The following is a 26163-nucleotide window of genomic DNA, read 5'->3' as shown; positions in this document are numbered from 1 at the left end:
GCTGATCACCCAAGCCAAAACAAACAAACAAACAAACAAGCAAAAAAAAAAAAAAAAAAAAAAAAAAAGAAAGAAAGAAACCAAAACCCAAAATATCCCACAATCTTAAACTTTCTGACCCAAGATGCCACATAAGGAAATTCTACCCTTCTCAGGGTCCACAATCAATATACAGATGAAATACTGGTTAATATTGACTTTGGGATAAGTATAACAGGTATAAATGAAATATTAGTAAATTTTCTGTTTAAACTTGGGTCACACTCCAAGTTATATCACTATGTATACATAAATAGTCCATAATTTGAAAAAACATTAAGAATTCCAACATTTTTGCTTCCACACATTTTGCATAAGGGTTGCTTGGCTTCCATTTCTTGTGGGATTCCTGTAAAGGCAGGAAGGTTGTTTCCTTGAGTTTGTGGGAGAAAATTCAAGGCCATTTAGTGTTCTAATCTAATTTATAGATGAGAAATGAAGACTGTGAGAAGCTCAGAGTTCTACGACTCATCTTTCCAGGATCCCCCAAGTTTATGGGACACATACATTGGACCACCACTGTCAGTTAGGATCAGAGTTCTTGGTGACTTGTCAGTTGCTTGGAACTTAGGGGACTCTGGCTGGGAAGTGTGTGTCCTGCCCTGCACTACACGTAACAACCTGGCCCAGGGTGTGTGACTATGTTTTTTTTTTTTTTCCAGCCTAAGCTTGAATGTGCAGCCTCCATCAAGTCAGTGCAAGCTCCAACCCTTTATGTCAACACCAGGCCCTTAAATGACTGACGTGTCAGAGGGCCATGGTCCTGAAGGAGACTGATTCACATGTAGTTACTGGGTTTTTCCAGGTGACACAGTACATACAGAGTGTGAGTGTATATGATTTTACTATGTCACGTCACTCACTGGGAAAAATATGAAGGCCGGGAACACAAGTTTAGCTACCGTCTCAGAAGCAGGAGCAGAACTGAGGCAGAGAGCGGCTGTGTGGTCCATGAGGCCCATGAGCTTTTAACAAACTGGATAGGACTCCTTCTTGTCTTTCAGATCAATGCTAATGATCACAGTCCAAATGTCTCCCTTCCCCCGCTTTCCTTCACTATGGTTCACAGAGGATGAAGAGAAATAAAATGAGCGAGCTGCAGGCATGGCTGGTCCTCAGACTGTAGCCCTCTAACACTCACAGAACGAAGTTGTACAACGCTCACATGGATGACTGGGGAACCAGCCAGCACACCAGGCCGCAGAACACAGCTCGGTGCGGGAGTTGGCAGAGATCCACCTGAGTTAGAAACTAATGGTCACCGGCAGGCGGGCTTTTGCTGCATTGTTTTTCTGCCTTTTTGGTCCCTTCTGTCTTATTCTTGGCATGGCATCTCTAGCTGACCTTTTTCTGATCCGTCATCATCTCCGGGTGTTGAGGGGTGGGCGACACCCTTGTTCTTTTGGATCAAGACCTGGGAATAAACTCAGATTTTGTACATGCAAAATATTAACTTATGGCAGAATTTTTCTGCAAATATTTATTCTCCTTTGATACTGTAGTGGTTGTTCTCCCCCACCCCACCCCGCCAAAGCCTTTTGCTTCTACCATAATTATGTAAAAACACACCACACGATTCTAGCTAGTTTAGGGAAATTAATAAAGAGAATTAAGACAGTTACAATGGGCTTTATTCGCAGTGCCAAGTAGATGGACGTCATGGGCAGGGCACTGATGCTCTCTACCTATGAACGTGAACCTGGAAACACAAACTTGGAGTAAATCTGGAGCCCTTGAATAAACAGAGGCTCTAAGAAGATGCTGAGGCTGATACAGAAGGGTACAATATGAGGATGCTAGAAGCTTGTCTTCAGAGAAGTCGGATTACCTTGCCCACTTTGCAGTTGTCAATGTTCCAAATGCACCGTGAGAAAACATAAGGATACCCAAACCACCTGTAACACCATCTGTCTGCATCTACACACACACACACACACACACACACACACACACACACACACACACACACACACACACACTGTCCTGCCTTTTAATTGTTTCAATACTTTCCTGTCCAGAGTGAACATGGAAGAAGTCATGGAATGGCTATTGCTACTGCCTCTTTTAAAGAAAATATTTCTTTTATGTTTATGTTTATGAGTCTTGATTTCATGTATGTATGGATACCCTGAGTATGCCTGGTGCCTTCCAAGGTCAGAAGGGGGCACCCTATCCCCTGGCACTAAAATCACAGGCGTTTGTGAGCTGCCATGTGGATTCCGGGAACTGAACCAGCATCCTCTACAAGGACAATGGATAGTCTTAACTACTGACCCATCTCTACAACCCCATGTGTCACTACATCTTGACACCAGCAATACCTACTGAGACCAGCTGGGACTAGCCAAGGTAAATAAACAACCCCTGGCTTCTGTGTCCTTCTCTATCTCCCATCACCGAATTACATTCATAGATAGGACCTCCCTATAGAGCAATACAGACAGGCTCAAGACCTATGCCATCTCTAAATTGCTAAAAAGCAGATCTCCCATTTCTTAATATGAAACTCCATATGTAGTGCAGTTCATTAGAGACAAGCCCACACCAATGGTTATCAGGCTGATTTTCACAAATTATTATTAGTTTAAAAAACAACCAAACAAGAAACCCCACAAAACAAGACCCCTGTAGACCTGCTTACGCTGTCTTCGTAGAAACCCTGACTAATGCAATGGACTTTCGGGGTGATCAGTGGTGGCCGTATGAGAGTGGCGTGTTTTCAGAGAGTGATTATTCCACGGTGATTTGGGCAATGACTTCTGACTCCTTGGATGTTTTAATAAGTTCTTTGGGAAAACCAAGATAAAAGGCGTGACTCAGATGTCTGCTTTCTCAGGAACATCTATGATTCAAAAAGTCTAAGGGAGGAAAGAGGTGGTCTCGAAACGGAAGAGGTGAAGGATTCGGCTTCTAATTAATTAGCTTATGACTAGATCTGGTAAGCAGGTCTAGCTTTTTGTTGAGCTCCTAACTAAACTCTAGAAGCCAATTTGCAGGGACCAACCTCTCACTTGCTTACACCTGTCTGTGAAAAGGAGTGTGCCCAGTTGAGACTGTATTTATAAATACTAATTCAATCCTGAAGGTTCTCTAGACATGTGCATATCCAAGTAGATACAAGGGACATTAAGAGACACCTGGACTTCCCTAACTTGGTGCCACAGAACAAACCCAATGCCTGGTAATGCGGAAGACATGACACCCAAAGCCCCTTCACACTGGCTCTGACCGGTAAGATCTACCTATCATCTCTCTGGGCACACCAATGATAGTCACAACTTCTTGATGCCCCCTGCAAAGCCTCCCTGGACATGACCTATAGCCAGGGGAGTGTTAATGAAGAATAAGGGACTTCAGAAGTTTACCTCCACGTCTGAGGATTTGGGGCCAAGCAAGTTACAGAAATGAAACGAACCCAGAAAACAGATCCTTAAATTCTTGCTCTAAATCATCTGCCCGGTATACCACTGGCCTCGATGATTATTTTAAATCAGAGTTTTAACATGAGTTATCTGCTTTGATAGGATGATACAGCTACACAAGGCAACATGAAAACAAATAGACTTCGAAACTTAAGAGCCACTGCAATATCCATTACTGAGTTTGTAGAAAGCTGCGGTATTCTGTTTGTATTGTTTCTCACTTTGAAAACAGTGTTTGACTACATTTGGGCATACTGTATCCTTTGGGGTTTACCTAAGTGAGAAGGGAATTTTTGTTCCATTTATGTTTACATTAGGAGGAAGACCTAGATTCTTATGTTAGAAACCCAAGATTTGATTTATAGCAGTTTAAACAAAGGAGCTGTTGGCTATTTTGTTCTCAATCTGTTTATACTATTAGCCATATAATACATAGAGATTAATTATTTACTGAAAGTTCCTACAGATGGCATGTTAAAGCAAAAGATAAGTTGAAGCATTTAAGCTGGGCATAAGCTATAAATGGGACAGATATTTATGATCACTAAATATCAAAAACCTGCCAATAACCCATGCTTATTAATAACTAGAAAAGAACAAAACTTCAAATTTTTAATATTTTGTATTTATCCCTTTAAAGTATGCTAATTAAAATAGGATGTCAATTTAATAATATTCCAGCATGTGGCTTTCCATGTCGCAGAGGGATCACATGAAGGTCGTGAGATTTTGGAGGCACAGTCTTAATAAATACGACATGTAAGTCTCTCTTGGTTTGGACTTGCTTCTCACCATGAATACTTCCTTTATGGCGTGATTACATTTAATCTATCTGTCTTTATCCACACTCTCAACCTTAGGGTGAAAAGTCTTGCTTAGTATAAGCCAGAAAGCATTGAAAATAAACTTTTAAGACAGAGTGGGGCTTATTTAAAATATTTTCATGCTATGCCTCTAATGATAATGGATTAATCTAATTCACAGCTATGATACAGCTACATTTGATCTCATGACATCAATACTTAAATATTTTTCCCTTAAAAGTTCAATGAATGTTTACAATTTGGTACGAGATCCATCTTTTTATTAATTTGGGGAACTTCACACATGCTGAATTTGTGTTCTGTTTCTGGGCTACACACCCTTGATGGTTTAAACTGTTTTGTACAATAGCACAAGCTGTTTCAGTGTGTTCTGCGTACAGCATTGATGTTATACGTAAAGGCTGATAACCGTACACAGCTTGTTTATTATTTAATTCAGGTGAGAGGCTGTGGCATTTTACAGCAGAGCTGATAAGTTAGTGTTGGAGTGGATCTCAAATTAGAGTATGTAATTTTCATCAATCACTATTGCATGCAGGGAATATTAAATTATGCAAAGTATCATGATGAAAGCCTAACAGGTTAAGTTAAAGCAAAAAATAATAATTATCCCCAACATCACGACAAGAGGACTCAGTGCACAGCTAACGAAAACACCGCTGGTGAATGTCAGCTCAGTCACTCTCAGAGCAAGCCTTGATTTACCGCTCAACCGATTTGTCGAGTTGCGATGGGCTAGCCCATCGTTCTTGCACACATAATTTGTCACAGTGTCTTTGGAACCCCGTTTCCTTTCTCTCAGATCTATTATTCCTGCTGAGAGCATGCACTAGAGAGGAATGTTTCACAGCGACACCGAGTCAAGGCTTGCTGTGAGGAATCGCTCTCTCATAAGAATCATTCTTTACTCCATGGTCTTGTTGGCAGCGTCTGGAAAAACACCCGGGCTAGGGACCTTTCATGCCTTTCCGTAGTCACTTTGTTTTTATCCCTGTTGCCACCTGAGGAAAACGAACCCTGTATGAATTTACCTACAAAGTTTTAAACAGGACACTTTGATTTATACAGAACAGTTTTGCTTTGTTTGTACACATTTAAAAAAAAAAAAAGCTACAAACTACAGTAGGTGGCATTTTAAGGAAAGTATATTCTTTTACCCTGCATCAAGTTTGCAGTCTTTCTAGTTCTTTGCAACAAATGCGAGTTGTAGTTCTTCGCTATTCATGGTCGTAGATTAACCTTTAACTGAAATCCATATGTCAATACAAGTGTTAAAAGAAATGCTGTCCTGTAATTTTTCTCTGTTCGGTTGGGTGAGGCTAAAGCTTAAAGTGCAAAAGAGGCTGGTTTATCAACTTCAGTTAGCCAGAGAAGCTTACCGTGGTAAGCAGTATTCAGTTGTGACTGAAGGACTGTGTGACTCAGAATGAACAAGCTCTCGGGGTATCCACGGTATTCCCAAATCAATGCTCTCTGTCACAGAATTGTTACTGACTTCAGAAAGAAAAATATGTAAAGCCGGACATAGGCACTTGAAAGGGGAAAAAGGTTCCCTGTGAGGTGCAGGAAGGGTCCTGTCGTCACCTCTTGTCAGTGGGCTCTGAGGGCAGGGAGGCCCTCTGAGGGGATTCTCATAAAATATCTGCTCTTCCAAGTACCAGTGGGCTGGGTGTGCCCCCCCCCACCTCATACCAGTCTGCCTGGGTCTTTTGTTGGAGGATTTGGTGTTCAGATGAGGGTGAAGGGCTCAGCTCCATTAGGCTTGGTGAGAGCTGCTCCTCCAGATCCATTCCCACCAGTATTAGGAGCCCCATGAGCCCCAAATCATTGACAGCCTGAATGGAAACCCGAGGAAAAGGTTTGCTAATGCTCATACTCCCACTATCTATAAAGCCATTTCTCCAGAGTTACAGATATGGTTGCGAATTCATGTTGCTGGGGACAATACTGTATCGAGCCTCAATAAAGCACGGCTCTTACACATATTCTGTGTGATCCATGCCAGTAACACTAGAGTACCTACAGGACACATTCCAAATTCTCTTATTTATTTCTTCCTGCATGTTATTAGTCATGGCTAAAGGCACCTATCTATATCCCAGCCATGAAACACACACACACACACACACACACACACACACACACACACACACACACACGCTACCCTTGGTGGTCCGGCTGTGCAAACATAGAGACTGGCTGCAGAGAGTTGGTGAAAGTAGTTGCCTCGATGGCTTTCCGTCGCGGAACGTACTAAAGTGTTTGCGTGGCCCTTCTTTGGACCCACCTGTGCCGCAGCTTCACGTTGCATGTGCAGGACACAGGCTTTGAGGTGCGGCAGAGCCACGCACTACACTTCCGCTTCTGCCTCACTGAACTGGTGCATCAGAAAAATTAAATTAGGGACCGTTAGTGCATTGCAATGCAGCCAGACTTTGAGGGCCTCTGCAAGGCCCTGAAGCTTCCTGCGCAGTCAGGACTGGCCCACTCCTGCCTGGTAGTTTCAGGCCCCTTCTTCCCCTGACAACGGGCTCGCCTACGACTTCTTATGATGCTCACTTTCTCCATTCTCTTTCCTCCAGGTTACCCCTCAGCTCAGCTTTTATAGGCTCCTTTCTTTTAGTCCAGTGTCCTCTGGGCAAGTCACCCTTTGAATAACAGTCACTGCCATTGTTGAGCACCTGCTTCGGGTGAGTCCCTGTCCTGTGTCCCTTCCAGTCTCTCTAAAGCTCTGCATTTAATAGACAATAACGAGACATCTACAGACAACTTTGGGGGTGCCCTGCTGTATAGTAATATTTGTGGAGGCATACGCCAATCTTCATGCGTTTTTTTTTTTTTTTCTCCTTATGTATTTCTTAACAATGGACTAAGCGTGGATAGCATTGCACATTGCCTTCCTGTGGCCTGCCCAGCAAAGCTGAGCGAGGAAAGCAGAACCAATCAGAAACTAACTGATAATGTTACTTCATGCCACCATTAGTATATGGATGTTTGTGAAAATAAAAGCACTGTCTGATTGTAAAATGATATAAAGCCACACAGAAGACTCGTGGAAAATGTATAGAAGAAGCTGTCTTCTCTTCCACATGTCAAAGGTGATTACTGACAAGCATCTCTCATCATGCTACACCCCCACACTCATTCATCCATTGACCCCAAATTGCTTGTGGTTGTTATAAGGCTTACATTTTCAGGGGACAAGGGCAAAGAAGCAGGTAAATCCTGATTAAGATGAATTTTTGCTTTCCTTCAATAATCTGTGACAATGCCTATGATCATCAATTAATCACCTATATTACGCTCGCTCTCTCTCTCTTTAAGGCTGAAAGAGGTGACTGTGATGGACATGGCTAGGTACAGGGCATTCATCCATCTCCCGTCTTTTGCTAACAGCCGCCCAGCCATCTGCTTTTGCTCACTGCCTACCTCTAGCTTGAACACTCATTTGTGAAGCCCCTTCCTTTCAGCGTCGCTTTATCCCACTAACGCTAACCTTGAGCGGCAGATTCTTCCGTTAGTCCCTCTTTCTACGTACACACACAGGCTGTGTTTGCACACTCAGCACCAACCCCACCACGTTATAGACCTCGTGAGAGTGGAGTGTCTTCATCTGTCTTATCGTTATCCCAAGGGTGGTGCCACAGAATTAGTGTCTTACTTCAACCTGGATAAAACTTTGAAATCTTCCCTGAATCTTTGAGAAGTACATTTTGACAGTTTCCAGTGGCCACCTTAAGGGGGGGGAGGGGCTTCTGCTTATAACACTTTGACTGGGAATATGGTGGCAAGGATGAGCTACTCATCTTATTTCCCCATCTTTAATGATTGCTTCTACCTGCAAAGGCAAGTATTACAGTTACTACACTAAGACTAACAGAGACATAGAACTGTAAAAGGGATGGTGTCTTAGACATATGTCTCCTTTAACGCTGTGAAAATAGGACCCCTCAGAAGGTAGTTCTCAGCCCGTTATGTCCAAAGGGACAAAGGGAGTTGGGGAAGGAACAGCACTCAAAAGTAGCATCCTCTCCCGGGGTCCCAGCCCTCCACCTGCTTACAAAGAAAAGGAACGGACAGGGAGGAGAACTGGGGTGCAGACAGCCCGTTGCAGACGCTGTTAGAATATGGAGTGGGCCCACATAGAGGCTGCATTGTAGCCACAGTGAAATGGGAGAGGCCCCCAGGGACCCTGCTGAAACACATTTGCGGGAAGTTGGAGTTACAGGCCTTCTCTTGCGCTATTCGATATTAAGAAAGGAGAGAGGGAGGGAGGGAGAGAGAGGAAGAGAGAGAGGGAGGGAGAGAGTTGGGGAGAGAGAGGGAGAGAGAGAGATGGGGAGAGAGGGGGAGAGAGAGGAGAGAGAGAGAGAGGGAGAGAGGGAGGGAGGGAGGGAGGGAGGGAGGGAGGGAGGAAGGGAGGGAGGGAGGGAGAGGATGCCCAAATTCCTTTCTCTATTGCTTCAACTGAGCTGTTCTGAGACTGACGGAGATTCAGCACCTGTTAGAATCAAAGCCTTACACCAGACACTGGACGTAGGTGACCTAATAGGACAATTGTGCAGGACTTTGAAACAAGCTGACATTGGTGCAGCCCACTAATGAAAAAGTCACCTTCCTCCCGAAGAACAGTCAGAACTCTGATCTTCAGGAGTGCTGTCCCGTGTTGGGTGCCCAGTGAGGAGTGTGTCCTCATTATAAACCAATTTGATAATTTTTGGAAGAGAACAAGGAGAATAAAGAAAGCCTTCTATGTGATGTATCTTGGGTAAAGAGCTTAGAGAGGAAATGGGTAGTCAATTATCTCTGGCCTCAAGGGATTTCCAACTGGGTGACAGAGAAGGACACACAAATAAAAATAAGCCAGAAATTGGTCGCACATGCCCTTAATTCCAGCAGAGGCAGGTGGATCTCTGTGAGTTTGAGGCCAGCCTGGTCTACAGAGCTGGTTCCATGACAGGCTCCAAAGTCTTGGAAAACCAACCAACCAACTAAACAAACAAACAAATAATAGAGCGGTGTCATAATTTCAGTAGCAAGGAAGACCCCCTCTTACCTTTGCTGGACCCTACCTCCAGTTGTTCCTGTGGGGGCCTAACTGTCCCTTCCCTGAGATGGGTCCCGGAACGTGTGTTCAGGACGCATTCCTCCCTTCCTACGCTACACCCTGTGTGTTTTCCTCTCACCTGAGTGGTCCTAACTATCTTAAACTTAAGACCTAGGCTGGAGGGTGGGGTGATGTCTCAGTGGGTAAAAGAAACACCTCGCAGCCACTTGCGAGAACTAGAGGGCAATGCTCCACACCTGTGTAGATGCTGGGCAGCCTGCCAGGCAGGGTGGTTCACCTCTAATCCCAGCAGGTGAAAGGCAGAGGGAGAACTAACCCTGGAGGGTGGGCAGCATGGCTGAATTGATGGGTGGGTGACCTTGACTCAATACGGGATTAAGAGGATGACTGAGGGCGAAATTTGTCATCAGCCTCTGGCTTCCACACCCATATGTGCACACGTGTGTATAGGTATGCACCAATATGCAAAACGCAGAAACACACTCAAAATAAAAATGAAAAGAAAGCCCCCATGCGGGTTATGGTCCCTACGCGCCCCGTCATCTCTGCATCTTGTTTCTATGTCTTCCTGTCCGTCCTCTCTTGAACCTTTCACACCTCCTGTTTGAGACACATCACTAGCCAGTCCCACCAGGACCACGCTGTGTTCATCTTATGCTGCAGGCAGCATGTGACATAGTAACACCCCTCTTCTAGAAAGATCTTGAATCCTAATTCCAAAGGTCCTTTGAAGCCGCATGTTCCTGCCTGTCTTACTGGCCATTCCTTTCCGTTTTCTTTGGAGCTTCTGTTTCTACCTGGCAGTGTGCCTAAGACTCAGTCTTTCTCAATTTACACCCCCCCCCATGGGACATACCACCTGGTCCTCAAGACTTTTATAATTTCCCACAAGATACCTTCAAATTCCCTTCTCTCTGCTGAGAAACCTGTAAGTCTTGCCTCCTTCTCTTGACATGAATGCTGACTAGGTAGTTAAACTTCCACAGAAGGCGAGACTTTACCCCACCCTGACACACAGTGCTCACCCCTTACCATCCACACATAGCCTTCTTCTTCCTCAGATACAGGCCCGCAGTAATAAGATCTGGGTTAAAAAACCAAAACAAACAAACAGCCCAGCAGTCCTTGGAGATTTTGTCCCCTGTCCACTAGCAACTGCCCCCAGCACCTCCACCAAGATGAACAATAAATCTCGGGACCCCCCCCCAGTGGGTCAGAACTGTGACAGCCTTGCCCCCCCCAACCTTCCCTTTTGGCTGCAAATGTTTGTAATTGGTTCCACCGTTCTCTGCCTCCATCCCTCACTTGATAGGAAGGCTGATCTTTCTTTTTAAAATCTATGGCGCTGTCCTTTTGAGCCCGTGTTTTAAAGCCTCCGGCGGCTGGCCCACGCTTGAGGACTGTGCCTGTCTGTGCCAGCCATGTGGCAGTTTTGCTCATTCCGGCCACTGTGCTTACCCTTCTTCTCACCTGACCATCGCAGCTGCTTCCCAGTTCACTTCCTGGGTCTCCTCTGTTCCACAGATGTCGCCACCCCATTCCCTCTCCCTCCACAGCCCCATGGACTCATGCATGCGGGGAAAACACTCTGCATCCTGGCCCAGGAAACATCTCTTATGTTAACCACTGCTCATGTTGACTCTCAATTGTTTTTTTTTTTTTAATAAACATCAAAGCATTTGGATATATCACTATATTTGTATTTCAAATTTGAGGCAAAATAAAGACAACAATCTTACAAGAAATTATGAATAAGTAAAAACAATAAAATAATGCTTGGTGGTGGCAGTGCATGCCTTTAATCCCAGCACTCGGGAGGCAGAGGCAGTTTGTGAGTTTGAGGCCAGCCTGGTCTTCAGGACCAGGACAGCCAAGGCTACACACACACACACACACACGCACACACACACACACACACACAAACCCTGTTTTCAAATCCAAAACAAAAACAAGAAGAACAATGATATTTTAATAAGAATAATGGGTAACTTGAAAGCTTCTTGTTGTCCAATAGTTGTAAAACAGGTAAAACAAATTCAATATGATCATATGTTGATTACAAAGCATATCCTTCCCTAAACTGAAAGTGTTTCTATTACTCTTAACTAGAGGCATGGGCTAGACCAATTAACCTCTCTGGGGAAAGAAGCATGAGTCAGTCCCTCATTCTGTGAAAACATACACGAATTCAAGCTAACAAAACTTTAATCATCACCATGAACAAAGCTATCATGAAGGATGTTGCCAGGGTTAAAATAATGCCCTCCCTTACATTTATGTGCAGACCCCAATGTCTATGTACAGAGCTGACAATGATGAGTTGTATGTATGTGTCTGCGTGTAATGCGATGGGACATTTATGTTTGGGTTGTGTCAGTTGACCTGCCCACACATTTTCATGCGGTTACTTTGGGCTGATGGGAGTGACTAAACACAGAAACCAGCTTGGCTCTTTTCTACACGCCTTCCTCGTCAAGAAACCCTTTTCTCTGGCTGCTGAAAGCCAAGGCTCCCCGCATCCACAAGGCTGGTTGCTGGGCACTGGAGCCTCTATTTACAGGGCAAAAAAGGACTTTCTAGGTGCATTGTATTTCTTAACCTCAAAAAAAAAAAAAAAAATGACTTGTGCATTCAGTGTTTTACGCTTTTGCAGGCACAGGCTAGTACAGCACGCATCACTGCAAATCACTCAACACTGGCCTGATTGACAGTTTGAAGCAAAATATTTTTCCCAGGTTAAAAAAAAATCTAAATAAGATATATTAAGATAATTGCTACCTAACCCGAGTTTTAGAATAATAAAACTTAATACCACATTTAAAGAGTGAGTTAAATCAAGGTGCACATACATTTCTTCACATGACAAATCTCCACGGTCTCCTCTAGGGATAACCAGATAACCAGACATTGTCTCCACGTTCCTCATACTGGTCTTAGATTCATCAAACCCAGACCCTAGTGAGACCAGAGCCTCTATCCTTTCTTTTATATACAGAAAGGAGTGACTGCAAGGGCTGTACGTATAGGTATTAAAAAAAATAAAACAAAACAGCAAACCGACTCTAGACAAACTGACCTAGGCAAGGGTCAAAGTATTTGTGCTAGGCATGAATACAGCAGAAACGCAACTCGACTGTCACATCTGTCCTGGGTACGTTTCTATTGCTTTTATAAACACCATGACCAATAGGAACTTGGAGGGAGGAAGGGTTTATTTCTCACAACTTGTAGCTCTTGGGTCACACTTCATCTTTGAGGGGAATCATGGCAGGAAGTCAAGGCAGAAACTGAAGCAGAGACCACAGAGGAATGCTTCTTATTGGCCTGCTCTCTACCTGCTTTGTTATACAACCCAGGACTACCTGCCCAGAGGTGGCACCATCTCCAGTGAGCTGGGATCTCCCATATCCCTCATAATCAAAAAAAAAAAAAAGGCTCCACAGTCTTGCTCTTGAGCCAATCTTCTGGAGGCATTTTCTAAATGAAGTTCCTTCTTCTTAACTCTGGCTCATGCAGGTTGACAAAAATTCTAACCAGGACACCCGACTAAACAATGCACTAGAGAACTTGCCTAGGTGAATAGCGTGGGCAATGACCTCATATGCTGTGTCCACAGACATGGATGGGGGTTCAGTGATCTCTCAGCTTTCGTCCCTCCATGGGTAACACATGAAGACAGTTTCTGCGTACTCCCGAGGGCCACCACATTGAGTCCACACATTTGTGTAGCAGCCGCCGTGACAAGAGCTAGCTCAAGGCAAACTGAATGTCTTGTTTCTTTTCAGACATAAACATCTGCACCACATACCACATATTTCCTTTTGAATGTGGAAAGTTCCAGCAGGGGAACCTGCAGGACGTGGCTTAGAACCAGTGTTACTGCTACTGTCACTGTTTGCAGACAGCTTTTGAGTATAAATCCAACAGAAAAAACACTTTTCTCTATTCAGTTAGAAAGTCATACATTGTAAAAAAAAAAAAAAAAAAAAAAAAAAAAAGAAGAAGAAGAAGAAAGAAAAGACTTCCATATAAGCATCGTTAGATTGTAAGCTTGCAAGCAGGGGCTTTCTGTAAAGTGATATGTGGGATGTCTGTCAGGGTAGGAAGCATGGAGTCAGAGGTATGCTTTGTAACTAATATGTCAGCCTGTCTGTACTGGGGAAAATATAATACCCCATGACAGTTATGTCTCCCTATCATTCTTGTTCCTCAACACACCAGACAATTTTAATGACACAAAAAACAGCACTTCTTCTTTTAAACTTACTTTCCTGATACATCAATGGAATTAATGTGAATTTTGATATTTTAAATAAAAAAGCCACTGAGATGGCAAGATTTTAGCAACTAAATAGGGCTGCTATCTACTTGACTTTTTAGAGTTCATGATGATATTTCTGAACTCCTTTAAAAGTTGTACCCCCAGTCTTTAAAACCGTCCCCTTATAGTCACTGTATACACATACTTTGAGACTACCACACACGTCACTGGAAGCTCCAAACCTTTTGTCTCATTAAGCAAGTATGAGCTAAATAGAATGTGCAGAGAGGTAGCGTCAAAAAGCTAAGATTTTAGAAGGTCGTAAAGGCAAATGTCACCACTCAGAGTTCAGGGACGATGCTCCATACCCAACAGGAGATTGTCAATCCTGTAGTCTAAGTGTACTGAAATGTCTATATGGCTTGCCAATACACACTGTAACGGGTGTGTGAAATCAGGCAATGCCCATCACTTCTGCCTGAGAAGATAATTTTGCTTTTCCTAAGCGTGTTGGCCATGGAATATTTTTTACTTTTTGTAGTCAGAGCAACTTGTGTTTGCAGTGACTAGTACAAGGTTTGTTGAATTAAAAGACTTAAAAAAGTTAAAGCTGCAAAAGCGTAAGAACCACTTTATTTTGAGATGCTACACAAATCTAGGGAAAATGATTTCTGAATCAATCTTTCATGGCTACTTTTGTGGTTACATTCATGTTGTTCTTGAGTAAAATAATGTAAAAGCTACTTGCATCTGGGGCCTAAAAATATTTCCATTCTTATTTTATATATGTGGTTGAAGCATATATTCATTCTCTTTTGCTCTCTACTTTTAGTAAGAAATAACGGGCATGCAAGGATAGGTTCTGCCATTTCAATTGCTTCAAAGACCATTTAAAACTTTTTCATGACCCACATCCTTGCATAATCTCTAGTGTGTACTTTTAAGGTATCTTGTCTCTCTTTGTATTTCAGTGGAAATAATGGAAATTGCACAAATAAAAAACTGTATTAAATCAAAGCTGAGTTTGGAAGCTTTCGTAAGAACCATAATAAATTAAATCATAAATTATCATTTTGCTTAAGTTCTCCCTTTTCGCCACACCATTTGACACTTTCAACAAGTCAGCATTTTCAATCAGTTGCCAAGTATTCCTTGTCAAGTCTGATGAACAGCAATGAGGACAAGGCTGCACTAAACAAAGATATCTGCCTAGTCTATGTCTTTAGAGACAAATGGAAACCTGGGTAAAGAATTTTAGCAGGCTAGTAAAATATGGAATTTTTGTGTCGCCTTCTTGCAAAGTGAAATACAACCACAAGTCAGAGCGAGTTTTGGAAATAAGTATTGATGATGAAGCGTCTTACAAAGGTAATGTTGAAGTCACTCAGAGAGAATTTCCCCCATACAAAAATCATAATGCATTACATGTCATTTCCTTGAGGAAAGCAAACACTTAAAAATGAAAAAGTAAAAATTGCATTTTACTTCTAAATATAAAAATAACTATATCTCCGAGAAATGAGAGAAAAAAAAAATCAAGTGCATTTAAATCATTTTATTGCACTGGAAGCTGCCAATTCGCCTGTGAGTTGTTTCATTGCAGATGAAAAGAAATCAAAATACAGGACAGATGTTGAACAAACCGCATTCAAGTTCTGTCACACACTGGCATTTTTCAAGTGATTTTGGCTCCTCTATTAAATAAGGTGCATTTTGCTTGATTTTGAGAAGGGAAACATCAGGAAATATTTAAAGGCCAATTGCTGCCAATTAACTTTGATCAGTAAAAGTCCTATTTGAATCTTTGAGATTCTTCTCTTGTCTGAAATAACATACATTTATAAAACCTAGCAAAGCAACAACTTGATGATTAATGCCTGTTGGCAGCCCTACCACAAGCTTGCTTAGCAGTGAGAGTTAAATAAACAACCGTCTCTGTGAGGGAGGAGGGCAGTGGAGTTATAGTCATGTTTTGTCATAATGGAGATGGGTGAAAACAATATCCTTCTTTGTTAGGAGTGCAAACTACGATCATGCCTGCTGCCGCCCATTCGCAGTCAGCCAGCCATCTTAGAGATGTTTCCCCCAATAAAACCAGCTACAGTTAAGACATGAAAGGTCCCTAGCAGCGCAGGTAGTAAAGCCTTCATGCAAACCAGCTCCGAACAATCAGATTGGACAGAGGACCCTGGAAGGGTTGGGTGGAGACAGCACAGGCATAATAACTTACAAAGCTTCTGAGGGCCATGCTTAGGATCCCTGTCACCAAAATGTAATCGTAGGGTCCAACTTTGAGATGAAATAAATACCACAAAGGGGAAACACATTGCCTTACAAGCACTTCGTCTCAACATCCCAATTGTATGTTGAGAAGAGCAATACCCAATCATTATTTCAGAAGCAATCGCTTATATTCAGATATGTTCCACAAAGGATGTGTAAAACAGTCAGAACTTACTTCTAGGTCATTGAAAAACAGATGTGTGTCTGCCAAGTTGAAGATCATCTCTTCCATCCGCAGACCAAGGGAAACTGAAGTGGGCGGGTCCTAAAAGGAGAATTTTACAGGTCAGCAATTGGTACGATCTCCAGGCTGTAAGGGAAGGAGTCTCATTTCAAAGAGAGGCAGTAACAGGAAATGTGGGAAGTATAAGGCACCCCAGGAGAGCCGGAAGTCAGTTGCCTGTACTGTCCATCATTTATCCCATGTGCAGTCTTCAGTGACCTTCTAGACAAAAGGCAATCCATAAGTTACTTAAGTATCACACCCAAGTATCACAAAAATAAGGTATAAGGTTCTTAAACATATGAAGTAGGGGAAATTTATGCCACAACTCATGAAGAGTCTCTGTACTTCCTGTCTAAATACCAGAAAATATAGTCTAGAGTAAGTTCAGAAAAGCAACAAGCAGAAATCTTACTTCAGATGGTAAGTCACTGTCTTTTTGCATGTGTTCAGACTGCCCACCAGATTCAAGTTTTCTCAACAAAGGAAGTGAGCTGAGCTGATGCTGTGACACAATCAGTCACCAAATAGTTCCCTACAGAGGGAAGCACTAAGCCAAGAGGATCCATAGCTTCTTTATAAGGCTTCAAGTCATGGGCAGTCCATCTGCTGCCAATGCCTCTGTCCTAATGACGTCCACTGGTACTGATGAGCTTGGGGGGGGGCATGGGGATAGTTTTGTTATTTATGAAAATACTGGATTTTTAATATATGAAATTCAGGAACCACTATGCTTTCTGGTTGCCATCATTTATGCTAAGAAGAAAAAAAAATCCCACTTAGAAAGTATACAGGGAATATATAATCAGTTCCTAGAGCTTTTATTGGCAACTTGATAACCACTTTATATGTGTAGTATAACTTTTTCCAAAGAATAATAATTTCTTCTAATATCCCATAATTGTATTTTATCATCACAATAAACTTTTGGAATAAATATACCTAACAGGAGAATTATAAATAGGCAAATTATTCTGTCTGACAGGGTTGATGTAACTTGTGTCTCATCAGAGTCTTGACTCAAAAAATAAAATTCAAAGAAAATAACACTCTCCTCTAACACTACTGCCCAGCACGGATGATGCACACTATCTGTATGGTTTTCTCATTCTATTGTAGCTCTCAAGACTTGCTCACAGGTTTGCTGACTGCCCATGTGCTCAACAAAGCATGGTTGAGCCTGGAGTGCCTACCACAGGACTCAGTAACCCCTGCTTTGGGAGGCTGTAACAAGAGGAGCTGTAGACAAACCCGCAAGGTCCTACCTTTGCTCTCCCACAGAACAACAGAGTCACAATACTAATGAAAACTTTGTCTCTCAGCTCGCCACAATCACAGCATCTCTTGGTGTCAAGGAGAGCGAAGGAAGCTGAGATGGAGCGTAGAAAGCAAATTCTGTACTCCTCTCAGGCCAACCAGGTGAGCAGGGCTGCAGAGCAGCTCCGCCCACTTCACTAGCTCCACCCACATTGTTAGCTCCACCCCAGCACCACCTACCTCCTACCTTTGTAGGGATGGAAGGGAAGAGGACCTGGAAATAAGAGAGGATGGCAACCTTGGCCTGTCCGTCCTCCTGCTAATTAACAGTGGAAAGGGGGCAGAAGACTACACGGTCAAGAGTTGGAGTCATGAAACCAACACCCACGCACTCCATGTCAGGTCATTCAGACGGTTACCTTCCTTACCTTGCCCTTAACACCTCCTAGTATCTAAGAACGTTCTCATGTGGCACAGGAATTTAGAAACAGTTTACAAATAAGTAAAGCAAACGAACAACTAACCCACTAACTCTCAGAGGAAACTGTTCACAAGGACTTTGTCAGTAAATGTTCTAGAAGAGGCTAACACTCAAATATCCAGAGTAGGGTTGATCAGTGAGGGCAGTTCAAACGGCTGTTTCTAAAACAGAACACCAGAATGAGGTGTACAGAGGCCCCAGAACCATGTTCTCAACCTTCCTAATGCTGCGAGCCTTTTATACAGTTCCTCATATTATGGTGAGCCCCAAGTATAACATTATTTCATTGCTATTTTTTATTTCTGTGATGAGTCGTGACGTAGATATCTGGTATGCAGGATATCTGATATGTGACCCCCATGAAAAGGTCATTCAACCCAAAGGCTTTTCACCCACAGGTTGAGAGCCACTGCCCTAGAGGCTCTTAGCCAATGCAAACACACTGGCTTGCCATAGAATCCTGCCAGCAAGTTTTCTCATGTGGCGAGGGTAGAGACTTACCACATCTATTTAATTGCCAACCGTGAAATATGTGTACCACAGTACTGCTGCTGTTCAAAAGCCTTATTTTTTCTTGATATGGTTGCTTATTTACATGGGCATCAAAAGAGTCTCTCTATTGTTAGTTACTATGTAGAGTGCTTTAACGTTTCTTCATAAATTACAGAAACAGCTTGCTGCCTGTTATTATCGTTCTTTTATGGTTTTTGTACCTGCCACCTCATGGTGCTGTTTCAGAAACATTTCCTACAGCAAAAACACACGTTGGCAGTTAGCAAAGGGGAGACATTTAGACGAGGAAAGAGGTCTGTGGAAAGTAGTAGGTATGGACATGTTTTAAGTAGAATCACACTAAAGAAACAAAGCTAGAACCTAGTTCTTTTCTCCATACCCCATCTCCCTCCACATTTAGCCCCCCCAACTGTTACAGAAATGCAGAAATACAAAAATGAAATACAAGTTTGGCAAAACACATTCTTGCTACCTGGAGCTTCCTCTGATGTTTTTCCATGCTCACTTTATAGTTTGCAAAGAAGATCCCTAGGAGGTCCCTCCCTGACATCCTTAAGCACTGGGTTTATACATGGAAACTGACCTTTCGAGGGCAAAGACACCTCACACTAGCTGTTTCACTCAAGGGGGATTAGCAGAAGAGCAGGCAGACAGCCTGCATGGATTTACTACACAATTCGAGCATCCAGAATTGTAACAAATCTTATTTTCCTATCATACTAAGTATTATTTTAATACATTTATATTTCTCAAACATGCCTGATGTAAATAAAACATGAAGAGAGTTAGTTAATCCTGGACAATTAATAAGTTAGTCTTGGCTTGAGGGCCTATTTTGGAAAATTCGGAAGAAGAAACAAAGCAGACAAACTCTCCACATTCTTGGACCAAAAGTGAGACGTGGAAATCACCATGCCTTTGGCTTAATTTCACTTTTCTTGAAATATGTCTATTCTTGCAGTAACAGATTCCAGGGCTGCAGTTATGAAAAGCTGAGAACTCTGCCCTCTCTTCACAGTAATATCTCACTTTAAGGAAAACTTATTACCAAATGTTTCCATTGCTCCACGTGACATCTGGGGCATTTGCCGCCACCGTCTACTTTCTTTTTGGCATTTCTAAATCACTGCTTTCCCTCACACCGCTTGTGGGAAAGTTGGAGCTCTGGTCTCCTTTCAAAGTAACATCTCATTTTAAGAAAAATTAATTTCCAAATGTTTCCATTGTCCCATATGACCATCGCGGGCACTCACCACCGCTATCTACAGAGTTCCCGGATGATCAGATTCTGGGAGGATGCTCAGAAAGATTGGTGATGTCCTTGACACCATTAGAAGAGAAATGTGGAGAGAGTAGAGATCTACTGTCCGTGAAGCAGAGAGGAGGCGGGCGGGGGGGGGGGGGAGAGTGGGAGGAGGACTGGGAATGAAAACATAAATTAATAAGAAAGGATCCATTTGCAGGGACTTGGTTATATAGGTAGAATAGGCCAAACAGCCTGAAAAATGCAATAAGTAATAAAATTATAGTTTCAAGATTCAGAAATACATGAACATCAGTCGTGTTTCTATTCTATACACTAATATTTAAGCCGGGACAGAAATTAATAAAACAATTTCATTTACAATAGCAACTATAGAAGTAAGCAAATAGTTATGAAGAAACCAAGGGGGGAAAACACTTAACACTTGTGGAGTATAAACTGGAAATTATTATTACAAGAAAAAAATTAAGTAAAAAAATAGAAATACATAGAAAGATATCCCATATTCATAGATATGAGATACACTATCAAGATGTTAATACCCAGTAATTTATAGATTTAGTATACTCCCTATCAATAATTACTTTTTATGGAAATAAAAAAATCAAACCATTCTAAAATGTACAAGCACCCTTAAAGGGAACTTAAGTTGTTCAAAACAAACAAGCAAACAAACAAACATCTTGAAAACAAAGCAATGCATTTTCAAAATTTAACACTAGTGGAATAGAAAAGTTCAGAAATAAATCTTTGTGTATGTAGTTAAATTATTTGTGACGGGGTGTTAAGTCTATCTAGTAGTCTTCTCTACAAATGGATAGCCACATGCAATAGAATGAAGTTGGGTCTTTAACACATACACAGGTATCAACTCAAAATAAATCAAAGACCTCAATGTGAGACCTAAATTCTAGGTCGTTTAGAAGAAAACCTTGGGATTTGTTGGATATGGCTATGATGTCTGGAAGTGACACCAAGTGGGACAGAGGAAAACAGACAGACTTGGCTCCTTAAAATTAAAACCTTATATGTTTCCAAGGGCACAATCAACTGAATTGAAAAGGTAACCCATGAAATGAGAGGAAAAATAAGGTATAGAATTTTTATACTTGCTAACAGGTTAATACCCATGAGATCTAGAAGAATGTCTAAGAACTATGCTAAGAACTGTAACAGCCAGAATGTGGAACAGTATTGGTTTTCCTTTGCAGGTGACAAATTGTATTGAAAAGACTTTTTAAAAATGTTAAATCACACTATTTTGCAAAGATTTACCCCCCCCCCAACATATGCACAAAACCAGCATGCCAGGACTTGGTTAATGTGCTCCCAGGAGGGACAGCCTTAGCATAATCTGAGTGTTTGCTCTGCCTGTGCTAACTTGGCTTTCATTGTACACTGTCCTTTCCTGCAAACAGAGGAATGCCCAGGTCTCAACGCAAGCCACAGCATCTCCATCTCATTCGTGTATGATGCTAGTGTCAAGCTGCAATGGCAACTAGCTGAAGAGGATAAATCTTATTCTGTTCAGGAACACTAGAGAACCTCACTAGGGCCTCTGGCGTTGAGGTTTTATGTGAGGCTGCCAGAGAGCCTGAGTGCCTCCCCTAGAACCCCCAATATCAGAGTCATCATTTGACCTCCATTGCTAGGGATTTCTCATGCTGCGAACATTTGTAGCTTCTAGGAAGCACCTCTCATAGCCAACATGGGGACACAGGATGCCTCTTCGCCATTGTTAGTCCTGCAGATACTGTGCAGTTTTGCTATTAGTTGTGTGGGGTGACACTGGTTCTGTCTCACACCACTGACAAACTCTTGAAGTTTTATTCATCCCTTAGCAATGTCTCTAAGAAGCTCCTTGTGGGCAAAAGTTGTAGCTATATGCCTATAACAGGGCATTGCTATCTCAGACTAGGTTAGTTTGAAATGGTGGCCTGTGTGTGTGTGTGTGTGTGTGTGTGTGTGTGTGTATGTGTTCTGGGTATCAGAGTGGCCACAGCCCTGAAGGTTTTATCCATGCCCTATCCAGAGCCAACTGGACCATCCTGGCAGGTCATCCGTTCACACAACATGTCCCAACACACTGCTGAGCCATCAGAGCCCCTCCTGAGGCCACAGTCCCTCCCAAGCTCTCTTTTCCACTAGTTTTTGATCAGCTTGGTTCTCACTTGTGCAACATTCTACACGCCCATCACAGTGAAGGCACACTCATCAGGCAGTGTGGTGACTAACCCACAAGAAATAGGGATGTCTCAGCAAGGTCTGTGCCTGTTCGTTCTGTCGCTGGAGACGGGATGCTGCACATTAAACCCAGTCGTCACAAACAACCAGGGCAAGAAGAATTTAACGCTCCTCACCAGCCAGCTTCAGGAGACATGACACTCAGTGTTCAGTGGTAAACACAACCCCCCACAGAACTGAGACTGCTTCAGAAAATTATTATTCATTTTCTCAAAAAAAAACAAACAAACAAACAAACAAAACAAAACAAACAAACAAACAAAAAAAAAAAAACCCCAAAACGCAACTCTTGGCTCAACACTTGTTGCCCCTTGGAACTCAACCAAAGACAGAAACTTGAAGGAAACTGTGTTTTACTTTTTGGCTGTTTCTTTGTATAGAAGCAAAATATCTTTTTTCTCCTTTGTCTACAAAACTTAATTCTAGACATTTCTCTGACAAATGATCACAACTTTGAATGCAACTACAGTTTTTAGGTTTGATTTTAATAAATAAAGCCAAACAACATCACAGTAGATTCATGCAGCTCAAAAGTCATTTCAGTTTTATTATAATGATCTTCATTATCTTTATTATAAGACATTTATTATCTTTAAATAGTGCCAAAAATGTGGATGGAGAGCTTCCATTGCTTGGGTAGCCTGAAAAATTGTTGCAGTTCTGATGATGGCTTATAAGCCATGTCTAACTAAAAACCAGAATAACTTACTAAATAAATGATAAGTTAATTAAAACCAAAAAAACTGAGTTATGCATTTCATATTAGTATTATTATATTCCCATTTTCAATGTAAAACTAAGTTTTAAATATATGATGTCTATTGCATAGCTTATTCTTATGTGTATATCCTACTATTATTTCAGATCAAGTCTATGCCAATTCCTAGTAATTGCTGTGTTGCTTTGGACCACAAAATAAAGTATATTACATCTTTTAAGTTGCTAGTTATTCGTCTTAGGTTAAAAAGAGCTTCTACAAGACAGTTCAACTACTGTAGAAACCCCATGTGGGTCCTCTGGACAAGTACTTATATCTTGCTTTTGTGCAAGTGAATCTAAGGCTGTTAGATGTTATCTGCATGGGTTCTATGTGGGCAGCAAAGCTGGGTAGGCTGCAATTACTGACAGGCCCAGTGAGGCATGAGGCAAACAATGAAAGCAGGTTTATGAGGATTTGTTGCTCAATGCGAAAATCTTGCTAAGTATGCTCAAATCAAGCACAAACCTTTGGGGGAATATCAATCAAATGAAAGAAAAAAATTGTTTAAGCCCCTTCAACAATCCCTTATTTAGATTGCTAATATTACATCCACAAGCAGGACCTGGCTGTCATTTAAAAATTCTCCCTATTCAGGAGCTTTTGTTTTGGAAGAAAAGGAGGCTGAAGAACAGGAATGGGTACTTTGAGTACCAAAGTGGTTTATTTTAAGGCTCCCTGCTAGCTGTTCACAGGGCAGAGACTAAGGCTAAGCTTTGTAAATTGCTCACTTATCGGAGAAGAGGGAAAGATGTTGTGAAATGTTATTTCTCGTACAAAACATTATAAAAATGTTATTCAAGTAGGACATTCTACTTCTAAGACTCAGGTCTCCACCGAAGTCTCTGTTCCTACCTGAGAGGCACCCAGGGAATGGTGGCTTTGTTTGGGGTGGGAAAGCCTCTCATTGGGCAGCTAGGGTGACAAGCTGTTTACTCTGTTGTCAATGAGGACGTACTCCATGAGAATTTGGACACTTCTGAAAAGCAAATCATGATTGAACACAGAAAATCTAACCCCCATGATGGAGCTAATCAGGTCATTTCACCGATTTTACCTGGCCCTGGCCTATGTTCATTTTCTCATTACTTAAACGATGCCCTTTAGACAGCATGGAAATAATACACTACTAGAGAATTAAAAAAAAGACCTTTGCATTTGCAAAGATTAATTTCAATTAAATTCAATTGGTAGAAAACCCAATGAATCCCAAACATGGGACAATTGCCAAGATGCGGAATTAATAAGGGAAAAGAACACTAGTGTAGACCCAGCCAATTGGCCTCCACAGTCGGGCCCATGAGATGCCAAAGGCAAGACTCACCGTTAAATCCAGTCAAAGGACCTATCAAGATCTCGTTTGTGACCTCTCTCCTATCTCTTTCTCCTTTCTAGTGTTACAGCCGCTATTTAGACCTTAATTCCTTCCTACCATAAGCAATACACAATGCTTTTCTTTGCTATCATGCTAATCTCAGTTGCACATTTCCATCGAGTGTGATATTGCTTGTGGCATTCCCATACTCACAGTGTAAGGCAGTGACACTAAATTCTGCCAACAGCTCATCTTTGACAGCAATGGGCCAAATCGAAGGCTATGCTATATTTCTGGTGCTGTCTGGTATAAGATGTACTTATCTGGGTGAATTAGTTTCCCCTGCCAAATTTCTTCATTGAAAAACGAAGTAGCTAGATAAAGAGTACGAGAGCCTCATAAGCTCTAGAAGTTGGTTGAAGTAGCACAAATTTTATTACCGTATCAACACCTTTTTGCTATTCATTTTCTCCAAGGCTGATCTCCCATGCTTTATAGATGTGCTTTTTTTGTGTGTGTGGATATATTTTTATTGTTCCAACAAAATACACATGGCCATCCATCCCATCCACTGGAACCCCCTAAAAAAAAAATAAATAACAGCTCTGCATTGCTGTCCAGCGATCTCCAGGACTACTTTCACACTTTAGATGGGGTGATTAAGGGAACAGAATGACTGCGATCCAAGGTAGTTTTTTTGAAAAGCCTCAGGGGAAGTGAGGTGGCCACTGGTGGCAGGCATGGACAATGGTGGGGAAGCTGTGGTGGCCCTTGCTCAGTAGTTGCCTCCCATCTTACAGTGATTAACAATAAAAGCAAGGCAGCCACTTTGTTTCCTACAGTTCGAAGTTAAGATGAAGGGAGAGAGTGGCTTCAGGACAAGGGTGAAGATGAAGGGAACGAAGGCTCATTCAGCTAGGCATGTCTTTGATGTTCAAGGAAATGATGCTTTTCCTTCCTCTGTGCTGAGGTTTTTGTATTCTATGTCATCACACAGCATCCAGAGGATGTATTTGGAGCCATACAATACCTTTTCACTTTAACCTGGTTTAATATTAACATACAAATAAAATAATAAGATTAGGACCTCTTCCTGTGAGGTATTTATATTCCTTTCAGCTCCCCAGACACAGGGTTGGTGCTCTCTGCTAGGGCAATTAGAGCTCCCAGGAGGCGTGGAAATGTCTTTTGGGTTCACGCATTGGTCAAAGTTGAGAACTGCTGCCGTAACTGCAACTGCTACCTGTTCACTAAACCCATGGTCTCTTTCTTCTGTGTCCAGTGAGAGACATCAAAGCAGAGCTGGGTGCTACTTCTAGCCCTGTCTACAATGTCTCACTCAAGCAACTCTGCTTTTTCTCCTATTGACTGATTGTTGACGATGACAATGATTCCGGAAATCTCTATACACTGAACTCTGTATCGCCAAACCTTGCTTAAACAAAGCCGGGAATATACACTCAACAGAGTACTATGTAAGAGATATACCACAGACCCGGGGTGTGACACAATAGGAAGCATTCTTGCTAAGCATATAGGAGGCCATGGGTTGGGTCTCTGATCCCACAACTCAGAAGGAGGAGGAGGGAGAAGGATCAGAGGTTCAAGGTCATCTTCAACCTTACAAATGAGTTTGAGGCTAGCCTGGGCTAATAGACCATGTGTCAAAGATAAAAATTGAATTGTGTTTGTACCATTATATATTACATTCACTTGTTAAGTCACACTGCATCTTCTCTAGTGAATTTGATAACCTGAGCTTCCTCAGGGAACCAAATTCATATAGCTAGTCTTTACATACCTTGGTTTCACAGCCTGCCACAATGCTTCCATGGTCCTCATACCCCAAAGACAAGAGGGAGAGGAATCAGCTTGAAGTTCAGAATAGAGTATAAAGTGGGGACCACCTTTCTCTTTACAGGCAAAAAATAAATATTTTAGGCTTATATCATCTCTGGCACATTTTTCTATTTTGAGTTTTAAAAATAATACTTTACAAAAATGAATGATCCTCTTGGCTTAAAGATCCTCCAAAAAGCAGTCTCTGGTCTAGATGTTGAAAAACTGTGAGACATGGTAATTGCACGAAGTTCAAATTCTGGAAGTACATATCTGGCTTATTTGCAAGACGGCCATGTTTGTTTGTTTCCACACCATTCCCATCAGGACAGAGTGCAGAAGTAACAACGTGGTTGTAGCCCTGCTCTAGCTT

At 42.0% G+C, this 26163-nt stretch overlaps 1 protein-coding gene across 1 annotated transcript in view; it reads right to left on the bottom strand.

The window, feature by feature from the left end:
• Eya1 (EYA transcriptional coactivator and phosphatase 1) overlaps positions 1-26163 on the bottom strand; it is a 119631-nt gene that overhangs the window by 19712 nt on the left and 73756 nt on the right. Inside the window, exon 10 of the mRNA XM_051196911.1 lies at positions 16073-16162. Within this exon, the coding sequence (XP_051052868.1) occupies positions 16073-16162 (90 nt within the window). The remainder of the gene's footprint in view (positions 1-16072; positions 16163-26163) is intronic.

The sequence above is a fragment of the Phodopus roborovskii genome, unplaced genomic scaffold (assembly GCF_943737965.1).
Source record: "Phodopus roborovskii unplaced genomic scaffold, PHOROB, whole genome shotgun sequence".
Classification (NCBI taxonomy): domain Eukaryota; kingdom Metazoa; phylum Chordata; class Mammalia; order Rodentia; family Cricetidae; genus Phodopus; species Phodopus roborovskii.
The sequence above is the reverse complement of the archived record's forward strand: the minus strand, read 5'-3'. Positions and strand labels throughout refer to the sequence as shown.